The 11526-nt window shown below is 47.9% G+C and overlaps 2 gene segments (V, D, J or C); both read right to left on the bottom strand.

Moving 5' to 3' along the window:
• Positions 1-5979: 5979 nt before the first annotated feature.
• On the bottom strand, positions 5980-6670 carry LOC102965232. The segment is given in 2 exon segments: positions 5980-6425; positions 6535-6670. Coding segments are annotated over 2 exon segments (495 nt in total).
• Positions 6671-6883: 213 nt separating this feature from the next.
• LOC102964941 lies at positions 6884-8460 on the bottom strand. The segment is given in 2 exon segments: positions 6884-8068; positions 8172-8460. Coding segments are annotated over 2 exon segments (492 nt in total).
• Positions 8461-11526: the final 3066 nt, after the last annotated feature.

Here is an 11526-nt window from a genome sequence, read left to right as displayed (position 1 = left end):
ACAAATCTCACTACATTTATACAATGGAATACCACACAGTAATAAGAAAGAATAAACTGCTGATAAACACAACAACGTGAGTACATTTCAAAAATATTAATTTTTGAGAAAGATTAAAGCCAATTAAAAAAGAGCATTCATTATATGGTTCTATTTATGCAGCTGTCAACCTAAATAAAAAGGAAAACTGAGGCCAGATCAAAATTGTCAAAAAGATGAGTTTGGGGAAACAGCAGGGGAAGTACTGTTCAGGACAGGAAGACTGAAGCAAGCTCCAGGGGAGTCCGCCGAGGGTTGGGGATGGGCTGTTCCCATGGGCAGGGGATGGGGAGAGGAGAGAGCTCAGTTAGGTCTGTTAAAATTGAAAACAAAGGGAGACCAGCTTTGAAAATACAGACAAAAACAAGTCCAGTCAGGCAAACAAAGCTCAATTCAGCTTCTTTTGCAAGACCAACATGACCTGGGTCATTTCTCATTTATGCCTCTGGAAACCATAAGCAAAAATTTCCCGAGGGCGATATGAGGCAAGTCCTGACCAACTCTCTATTATTAAGAAAATTCCAACATTAACAGTTTTCTATAAATGAGGCATTTATGGGAAATCAGTCTCTCAGTCCTTACATTTTGTTTTTCTGAGGGTTCACATGCATGAGATTTTTTCAATTTATATCCTCTGGTCCCATTTTAGATTGAAATTACTTCACATGAAGTTCAAGTATAGGCAAAACATCAGAAAAGCGGTTAGCTCTGGGAGAGAAATTGATTGGGAATGAGCATGAGGAAACTTTTCTTGGGTGATGGAAATGTTCTTTATCTTGATTTTGGTCAAGGTCGCACTGGTGTATACATTCGTCCAAATTTACCAAGCTGTACCTGTATCATGTGTTAATTTCAGTATTTTACTCTCTCTTAATTATACTTTAATAAAGCGTTACTAAAGCATAAGTAACTTTCATAAAAGGTGGGAGACCTACAGAATTTTATGCTTGCATTCCACATAGTCCGATTTGGAAATAAATCACACGCAAATAAGAGAAGACAAGACCACTCACATACATGAAATACTGAAAATGTTAGAAGTTCTCCAAGAATGAAATATATAAGCCTCCAAATTTGGCATCAAAATAAGCTTGACTAACAAGTTTGTTAAGAAACAGCTGAGGATCAATGGCTGAGATTTCAAGGGTCAAAAACTTAAAAAAATATCCTCCAACGCTTTAGAAATTCCACGAACCCTAAAGTGCTGTAAGCCCCATAGTTTGGGAAATTGGTCATTTGTTAGTTTTGCCACCCAGCATTTCATTTCAGCTTTCAGCAGATTGTCCCATCAGTGAGTTGATTTTTTGCCAGGCAAGCAGCCTTCTCCCCTCTCTGTGAGCACGTCGTGGGTGAGCCTGCAGCAAATCACAGGTACAGTCACCTTGTCCAGAGTGGACAAGGGCAGTGCAGGACCACACCCTCATGCGGTCTGTACTTCCTGTAAAACCCAACCATGGACTGTCCACTTTGGGAGTCAATGGATGCCAAGCCAGGCCACATCGTTCCTGGGTTCGGACTTTTACCTACAGGGACCCAAGGAGGGAAATGGACTGTGGGGAGAATAAGATGATTGCCCAATATCATTTTGTAATATTTTACAAGAGAAACCCTGAGGAGCTTGTGGATTTCAGTGTGAACCAAAGAGATGGTAAGAACTCGGTTCCTTCCTTAAGAATTCGAACCCTCCCGAGCCCCAGAAGGTTCAGAACACTAGGCGACAACCACAGACAGAAACTTAGTTTGTAGTCTCTTTGGCTGTAACGCTGCTGTTTAAAGCCTTTCACATTTCCCCTGAGCGGGAAATTTCCCCTTATGTGTTTTATAAATTGTTATTAACAATTTTTTTTTCCTCCAGAGAATTTTTGCAGGGTATGCAGTGTTTTTGAAGCCTGAGATTTTATGCAGTAGTTTTAGATCTGGAGAATCCCAGACCATCCAGGGAGTTTCAGCCTGCTTAGCTGCTTTCTGCTTTGTTCCTCTCCATTGAAAAGAAAGTGAAACACACATTTCATGTTAGATGCTACTGTTTCTGTGCTTGACTCAATTACCAGAATATTCCAGATCGAGTGGAATAACATTAGGTGCTATTTGCTTCTACTTACACACCCCCCCTCCTGTAGTGATGGACCTCAGTTCACACCAAGTGTCCCTGGAAGAAGGCCCCTCGGCCTGAGATCCCATCGCTGGGAAGTCAGCGAAAGCCTCGAAAGCCTCGGTAAGGGCTGTTATTTCCCCTCTTGAGGCAAGGCCTCAGGCAAGAGTATCCTTCATGCCTCCGGCTGAACTTTTTGTGCAGAGAGCAGCTGGCCATGCAGTGCTGTGGACTCACTGCTGGCACAGAGGTACAGAGAGGTCTGGTTGGTGCCGGCAGCCTCCAGGGTCAGAGAGAAATGCTCCTTCTTCCCTCGGGAGACCCTGTACCCCTTCTGGGACACCCCCTTTGACAGAGCTGCCCGTACCACTTGAATAATGGATCAGCTTCAGCCCCTGTCCTGGGTCTTGTCGATACCGGTGCATTGCAAAATGGTTCTCATCCTGAGTACATTCCAGGATCATCCTGGTTCCTGTTTGTATAATATGGTGTCTTGGCGTCTGGGTGATTGCAGCAACCACGGGGCCTGTGGGAGGGGGAGACAGAAGGTCGAGGCAAGGCTGAAGGCGTGATCTGAATCTGCAAAGCAAAGGGAAAGGCTTGGAGCTGGGACTTGGCAAAATCATGGCTCGGGGTTCCAGCTGAGTCCAGAACCCACCTGCTCCCAGGAGACCAAGAGTCACACAAAAGAGGTTGAGGCTCATGGCAGGGGCAGGGTGAGAAGGGTGCTGTCCCAACTAAATGCTGTCATCCGCAGGACTGGGAGAGCGAGCTTGGAAGCTCTTCAGTGGACAAACGGGTCTGCCTGGGATGTCACCGCCTCCCACCTCTCCAACTCTGCCTGGCCCAGGGTCCCTTCTGACTTGGCTCAGGAGGGGTCACCTACTCCTCACGTAGACGTTGCTTAGCAAGGCCTGCAGGGGCAACGGGGTGTGGCCACGGTGCACTGAGTTTAGGGTGCACCCACCCCCTTGGTTTCCCATACTCCTCTGAGACAGTTGCTCCTCTGTCTGCACCTGCCCCTGACATCAAGCCTGCCTCATCCAAATCCTTCAACTGTGGAGCTCATTAAAGTTTAGAGGGACCTCCCACCTCTTCCATAGCTGTAGGTAGCCTAGCAATAACGGAAAACTTCAACATCTGCCTGGTATTGGATCCACGCCTGTTTTTCTTAACCCTCTCCCTCCCCAGGCTGCTCTCCCAGTCTTTTCCGAACCCCTCAGATCTCAGTGGCATCACAGTGCCATCTTGTGGCCAGTAACTGAAGTTGCCTCATTGTTTCTTCTGCAATGGCCCAAGGGAAGCTGGGAAGTGTCTGCATAGTCAACGGGGAGAATATTCCAGAAGTAGTGTCTTGCAAACTTTTTAAATAAAAACATTTTTTAATGTTTATTTACTCTTGAGAGAGAGAGAGGGAGAGACAGAGCACGAGCGAGGGAGGGGCGGAGAGAGGGAGACACGAATGTGAAGCAGGCTCCAGGCTCCAAGCTGTCAGCGCAGAGCCCAACATGGGCCTTGAACCCATGAACTGTGAGATCATGACCTGAGCTGAAGTTGGACCCTCAACTGACTGAGCCAGCCAGGAACCCCAGCATCCTGCAAATTTTATGCTCAACTTCTTTAAACCCTAATCCCAACACCAATCCGAACCTTGACTCTACTCCTTTGAGATGCCATGCTTAATCTCCCACCCTCATTCTACTTAACTGCTGTCACACATCTGGCAGCGAGAGTCCAACCAAAATCTTCTCCCTTAAAACTATCTCCTGAGACGGAGAGGGACAACATGGGAGGAATGGAAGGAAATAGTATTTAGTCTAAAATAAGAAGAAAAGTATGGGAGATGAAATATAAGAAGGCTCGTTTATCTCTGTTACTAAAAGTAAACAAAAACGCCCCTCTTCCACCACCAAGGGGGCAATCAACCAACCGTACCTCCAAAATACAGATCAGCTGAGGACTAGGAATATAACGAGACTACCTTCACAATGGGGTCCCGTGTGTGCAAATAAAAAGTAAAATTGAAATATAAGAAAAATATGGAACATCTTACAAGACAACAGGCAATCATGGAGGATACAGCGTCTAGTGGGAAAATAAGGATGAACGGAATCAAGGTGAGCCAGGGACAGGCGACACTCAATGGAGAGCTTGTGCAATGTGTGTGTCCTGATTTAGGCAGCAAGGAGGGAAGATGGGACTGCCAGGGCCACGTGGAGAATGGTGGCACAGTTGGAAACAGGGCCTGGGAAGGAAGTCTCTGGCATGGCCTTCCAAGGATAAGGGATTCCCAGTTGGGCCCTAGCCTGGCTCACTCCGGAGACACAGGGAAGCAGACTGAGCAGTGCTTTGCTGATGCCACATTAAAATAAAACCAGGATTGAGGTGCCCGGGTGGCTCAGATGGTTGAGCATTGGACTCTTCATTTCAGCTCAGGTCATGATCTCACGTTTTTGTGAGATCGAGCCCCGCATCGGGATCTGCTCTGACGGTGTGGAGCCTGCTTGGGATTCTCTCTCCCTCTCTCTCTGCCCCTCCCCATTTGTATGCCCTTCTCTCCCTCTCTCTCTCTTTCTCCCTCTTTCAAAATAAATAAATAAAAATGAAAAAAAAAAAAAAAAAGACCAGGAAAACTCTCTTCCAAGAACACCCATTCTCTGGGGAAACAAATCTCGTGTCCTGAGACACCACAGTTTCTGATAAGTGGATTTGGGATGATTGTAACTCCCTTACCAGCTGTGAAAGGCTCAGGGCACCTCCATCATTGCTGAGTCTATGACAGTCTATCCCAGACTCAGGGTCCTGGACTATCTCTTAGGACACCCAGAAACTCATGTTCCATGATTCTATGAGCTCTGACCATGGCTTTTGACTTCATAGATACAAACCATAGCTTCACCGGCAGGTGAGTGGAAGATGTTATAACTGCATAATTATTTATATTTATAACAAGTAACATATCATGATATATAATGCAGCAAATAAAATAAGTAAAAAGGAAATAGGGGCATTATTATCAAGAAAATATCCTGTCTTCTTGAATCAAAGAATTCAAGGGAATTTTTTTTTCAAATGAAAAGGACAGTGAATCAAAGAAAACACTGCGTCTCTAAAAATTGGATTTACTCAGGGCGTCGAGGCGAGCCTGGGGAAGCTGTTCAAATGTGCTGCACTCTCACTACTAGGACCGCACACGTGGGAAAATGACGACAGAGAGAGAAAATGGCTTGTCCAAACTGGGCAGAGGATGGGACGTCTTGTCGTTATGATCCTTCTTGTCCCATCACCACCACGAAAGCAGTAAAGACCTGGCTTCATACAGGAAGACAGACTTGCTCCTGTGTTGCTCAAGCTTCCAAAGTTCAGGGACAGAGAGGCTTTAGAAGTAAGAATATGGGGGTGCCTGTGTGACTCAGTCAGTTGGACGTCTGACTATTAATTTCGGCTCGGATCGTGATCTCACAGCTTGTGGGTTTGAGCCCCACATTGGACCCTGCGCTGGCAGCCTGGGGCTTGCTTTGCATTCTGCCTCTCCCTCGTTCTCTGCCCCTCCATGGTCTCTCTCTCTCTTTCTCTCAAAATAAATAATTAATAATGAAAAAAAAAAGAAGTAAGAATATGTCAAGAATGACACAAACTTCCCAGATGGGACCACAAATGCAGAGAAGGAGGCACCGCCCACTACACGGAAAGCCTCGGGTCTTGCAGAAGGACCACTGTGTCCCTGTTGTTCAGTCCTGGCCTTGGAGCCCGGAGCCAGCCCTGGGAGTCTTCCAACCCTATGGGCCATAATTATTTGATCCACCCTCATTTACATTCCCTTCAGGAGTTTAGTGTCTTTTTCTACCCTAGGACAGCTGAGAGCTGATATCCAAATCTACTTCTTGTGATTGGGGAACGATGAATAGGAACAGCCTATTTACGGTCTTCAGGTGCAGGGAGAGAGAAGTCTGAGGTTGGTGAAGAGGCAGGAGGTGGCTGTGCCCCACTGTGGTAGGGCTGCTGGCACAGAGGTACACAGCTGAGTCCCCCGGCTCCGCACGCTGGATCTGCAGAATGGAGTAGGACCCCTCGGGCCTGTCCACCTGGAACCGATCGTTGCTGGGCATCCCCGAGGAGTCTACTTTGTCCTTGTTTTGGAAGGAAATGAGAAACTCCGGGCCTCGCCCCACGGCCTGTCGGTACCAGTAGAGGCCAGCATGACCAGAAATTGGGTCACACCTGAGGTCCACGTCCCGGCCCCTCTTTGTGACCTTGTGCCGGGGGGACTGGAGGACGCCAGCTCCTGTGTGACCTGTGGAGACAAAGTTGGGAACGGCGAGGAGGAAATCGACTGCAATCGTTGCATGTATTTATCCCTCACGCTCACACACATGCGCTCACTCGGTTTTCTGAGGACTCACCTGCCCCCAGGAGACAGAGGGCCACGCAGCAGAGGAGTCTGGTGCCCATGGCAGGGTCAGGACAGGGCTAGGATGTTCACCACATCAGGTTCTCCTGAGCACGAGCGGAGGAGGAGGGAGGCCCCTCATCCACACAAGGGAGTTGGCTTAGTGACATCACCCTCTCTGTCCATCCCCTCAACCTCAGGGAGAAGGATTTATGTTGTAACATACTTGGATGACTAAATAAGTATTTGTAACCTCCTTTCTGTTTTTGAAATTTATTTATTTATTTTTAATTTTTTTTTAATATTTATTTTTGAGAGAGAGAGAGAGTGTGAGCAGGGGAGGGGCAGAGAGAGAGGGAGACACAGAGTCTGAAGCAGCTCAGCCTTCGATGTACGGTTGTCAAAGAAGTTTGTCCTTATGATACCAGTACTTTAAAACCGATTGAGAGAAAAGTCTGGAAAATCTAGAACAGAGATACACCAGCTGTGTCCGCCATTCCCCTGGAAACAGGTGTGCCCAGAAAGGGCAGGCCACCCAGGGTGACCTTGAACAGGAACATGAGTGGGCGTCAGCCATTGCAAGAAGGAAGGACTCATGCCCAGTGCAGAGGAACTAGCCCTGGATGTCCCTGAGATGGGAAGGGACATGGCAGAATTGAGGGCCTAGCAGTGTGGCCAGAGCCGAGGGCCAGCGAGCTGTGCGAGCTGGGCCCGGAGGCAGCTAGAGGACAGACCCAGCAGGGCCTTGTTGGGGCTGCCCCTATGGAAAGGCTGGGGGGGAGCAGGGTTCATACCCGGGCATCGGAGAGCAATGCACTGAGGTGCCAGGGGGAGACAAGGAGGGGGGCGTCTAGTTAGATCTGATTTCATAACACATTGTTAATAACACATTGTGTTGTTTACCCAGTGCAAACAATTTCCATCCCGGAAGCGTCAGACTTAGGCAGGGGGTAGAACAGTCAGAGCTGGGGAAGCACCTTCGCAGCCAGCCAGGCGGCTCAGAGCACAGACAGACCAGAGGTGGAGACACGGCCGCCTGAGGTCTGGTCAGGTCCAGGCCAGGCTGTCAGTGCCTTGCAGACGGACCTCAGCCCACACCGAGGTTCACTCTGGGCGCTTGGGCCCCTCGGGGCTCTGGGGCTCGGGTTGGGGGTGGTGCTGGGAGTGTGCCGAGGGCTCTGCTGAGTCCCGGGGTGCAGGCCCTCCCCCTGCCTTTTTTTGTGCAGAGAGGAGACAGCTGTGCGGCGCTGTGCCATCACTGCTGGCACAGAAGTACACAGATGTCTGGGAGGGAGTTGCAGACGCCAGCGTGAGAGGGAAGTTCTTTGTATTTGACCTAGAGACGTTGTATCCGTTGGAGATTTCTCCTCTCTCGGTGATACCAGCACTGACGGAGTAATGGATCAGCCGCAGCCCATGTCCAGGGTCTTGTCGATACCAGGACATGTAGTCGTGGTCCTTGTCCTGTTCACATCTCAGCGTCATGTTCTGTCCTGTCCCCAGGATCTGGAATCTGGGGGTCTGAGTGATGCCAGCATTCACGGGCCCTGTGGAGAAGGAGACAAAGCTGATGCCACAGACACCACAGAGAGGCTTAGAGCGGGGACCTTGAGATTTGCACTCAGGAAAGGGACGCTGCTCAGGACTCGCCTGCCTGCAGGAGACCCAGGGCCACACAGCACAAGAGGCCGAGGCTCATGGCAGGGGCAGGGCGGACGGAGGGCTCTTCTGGGAATGTGTGCTGAGGGGCGGGGAAGGAGGCTCTCAAGGGAGTCGTTCTGAGACGTCACTCTTCCTGCCTGGGCCGAGCCAACCCTCGCAGGGGGCCGCAGCCCTTCCCCAGAGGGTCAGATAAAAAGCTCCACGTACACGTGAACAGCTTAGGATGGGAAGAAAGGACTTGTCTGAACTGACACAAGCCTTCACTTTTTTACGAAACAGTTTGTAACCTTATGTAATGTTTTCCTCCCGTGATAGAATTCTTCATCGATGCACTGGTTGTGTGTGTCTGCGTCTTTCTGTAGTGCTGAACTGGGGAAAAATCATTAAGGGCTTCCTGATGCCTTTTATGACTTGTGCGTCCCAACTCCTCCTCCAAGTATCCGTTTCCGCTTTGCTTAATTGACCAGCGTCCTGTTAACATCCTTCCGGTGACGGTTCTCCTGATACTGGGTTTCCAAACCTCAAGGGCCAGCTCATCAACTCTTGGGGAACCGTTTTGCTCTGTTTCTTACCGAGTCAGGACACCTGCCAAAGGTAGCAGAGCACCCGCCTCCCTCGTTTGGGCTGAGACAGCGGCAAGCAGAAACACGTCGCACCTGTGAGTGACCTTTCCTCGTGGCAGGACGATGGCTACTCAGTGGTGCCGATGATGTGTTAGCACAGAGGTATTCACGTGTGTGAGGGACTGTGGGGAAGTGGCAGCCTCCAGGGTAAGTGAAAAATGCTCTGTTATTTTCATCTGAGACATGCATTCCACGGGGAATAGCTTCTTGTGGAGAACGGCTGGCATTAATTAAGTAATAAGGACAGCGGAGCTCAGAAACGATCGTGTTGCCCACAGTCCCCCACTTAGAAAGACCCCACACCCCGGCTTCAGTGCTCTGCTGTTGTGATCTTCAAATTCTTAATAATATCTGAACCATGAGCTCTGCAAATTATGTAGCTGGTCCTGGGTGTATAATTTTGTGTTTCCTGTCTGTGGTCACCTTCCTGTCTGCTGGTTTCCCTTTAGCATGACCACATGTCTGGAGGCTCAGTGAATCAGCATCTCTGGGGCCTTGAGAAGGACACAGGCACTAAAGCTGGAACCCAAGGGGAGCCTGATGTTATAACCACAATGTCAAGCCTTGAATTGGGGCCATGCAAACCTGTGAGCGGGTTTCGCGTCTGTGCCTGGGACGTCGCTGGTCCAGGAGACAGAAGAACACGCAGTGCAGAATGGTGGCAGGCCAGAATGGAAAGGGGGATCTTCCAGTCCAATGCTTGTGTTTTGAGGGTTCGGCACTGGGTCCAGACAAAGGGGACCCTTCTTCCAACATGGAATGACCTCTCAACAAAGCCACAGTTGCCCGTGGTCTGCTCAGCCCCAGCACACAGTGTGTGAACATGAAACCCAGCTATGTATGCATCTGACAGGAACTCAAAATAATGTCCTTGGAGATGATGAATTTGTGTCAACACTTTATTATAAAATAATTTGAATGAAGGGGCACATGAAAAAATAAATGAATTCAAATAAGTAAATTTTATAGAAACAGCTGCAAACAGCTAGAAAGAGCTTTCGGTGATCCTTTTATCAAACCATCTGTCTCCAGATAGAATTGTCCCTGACATGGATCAGGTATCTCACATGATTTCAAGCACTCCTTATCCATAGAACTTTCTAGAAGCACCTCACTCTCTTGAATATTTACCTGTGAATTATTGTAATGGGTAGAGACTTGAAATGCCTATTAAAAAGATGCCTAAGCAAAATTAATCTATAGCAATAGAAATCATATCACTAATTTGTCAGAGATGGAGAGAGGTGTTTGAAAGGAGCATGAGGGGACTTTCTGGGCGATAGAAATGTTCTGTATCTTAGTAGGGTGTGTATTACATGGGTACATACATATAAATTGCAAAAGAAAATCACTGCTCTGTTCATTTAAAGTGTGGAATGCTTATTGTATATAATTCTTATGTCAATAAAGTTTATTTTAAAATGGCTGAGAAAGGATGTATGTTACATGCTCTAGATAATTTCAAAATGAATCATCAGGCATAAATATTACCATTTCTGTGACAGCTATAGGAGTTTTCGGTAAAATGTGTCCATATCTACCTTTGCACATAGGAAATGGTGGAAAAAGCTGTCAGAGATTAGCACAAGGAATCAATATATCCAGATTCTTATTATGTGCTAGGTACTTTGGCTTATTAAATTTTATTAGTGGTTTAAAAAATATTTTTAAATGTTTATTTATTTGAGAGAGAGAGAGAGAGAGAGAGAGAGAGAGAGAGAGAGAGGGAGAGAGAGAGGGAGAGAGACTGGAGGAAGGGCAGAAAGAGAGGAAGACACAGAATCTGAAGCAGGCTCCAGGCTCTGAGCTGTCAGCACAGAGCTCGATGCAGGGCTTGAACTCACAAACCGTCAGATGGTGACCTGAGCCAAAGTTGGATGCTTAAATGCCTGAGCCACCCAGGCACCCCTAAATCTTTTATACAAACCTAGAAGTTAGTATGATGGCTAATTTTATGTGTCAACTTGGCTGGGCCACAGGGTACACAGACACTTGGTTGAATATCATTCTGGGGGTTCCTGAGAGGCTGTTTTGGGATGTGGTTAACATTTACATAGGTAGATTTTAACATTAGGTGAGAGTAACATTTTAGACAGTAGAGTAAAGCAGATTGCCTTCCATAACGTAGGTGGGCCTCATCCAATCAGCTGATGACCTGAATAGAACAGAAAGACTGATTGTACCCCAGGTAAGAGAGAATTGTCCAGCTGCTGGCCTGCGAATCGGAACATCAACTCTTCATGCTCAACAGCCTTTGAACTTGGACATCAGCTCCTCCTGGGTCTCCAGCATGACCAGCTCAGCTCGCTGATGTTGAACTTACTGGCCTCCCCAGTTGTGTGAGCTGATTCTCTGTAATAAATACGTTACACACACACACACACACACACACACACACACACACACAGTCTGTTTTGTTTCTTTGGAGTACTCTGAGTGATGCTGATAGATATTATTAGTCTCATTTCCTACGTGAAAATTCTCAGCCCACCATGTCAAGAAGGTGGGTTCCAGTCTTGACGAGCGGCTTGTATTGGAGTTGGAATTAGAGCCGGGCACACACGGCGCCAGCCGGAACTCTTTCCCACACACCTTTCTCCCGGGTAAACTGATCTCTGTCAACAATGTCATTAGAGCTACCCAGGCTGAGAAGAACAGGCAGCAGCATTCTGGTTTTGAGGGCAGATGTCCCCACGAATATGCGTGATAGCAGAGAGTTG

This window comes from Panthera tigris, chromosome A2, assembly GCF_018350195.1.
Source record: "Panthera tigris isolate Pti1 chromosome A2, P.tigris_Pti1_mat1.1, whole genome shotgun sequence".
In the NCBI taxonomy this organism is placed as follows: Eukaryota; Metazoa; Chordata; class Mammalia; order Carnivora; family Felidae; genus Panthera; species Panthera tigris.
Note: the sequence above shows the minus strand (reverse complement) of the source record. Positions and strands in the feature narration are given on the sequence as shown.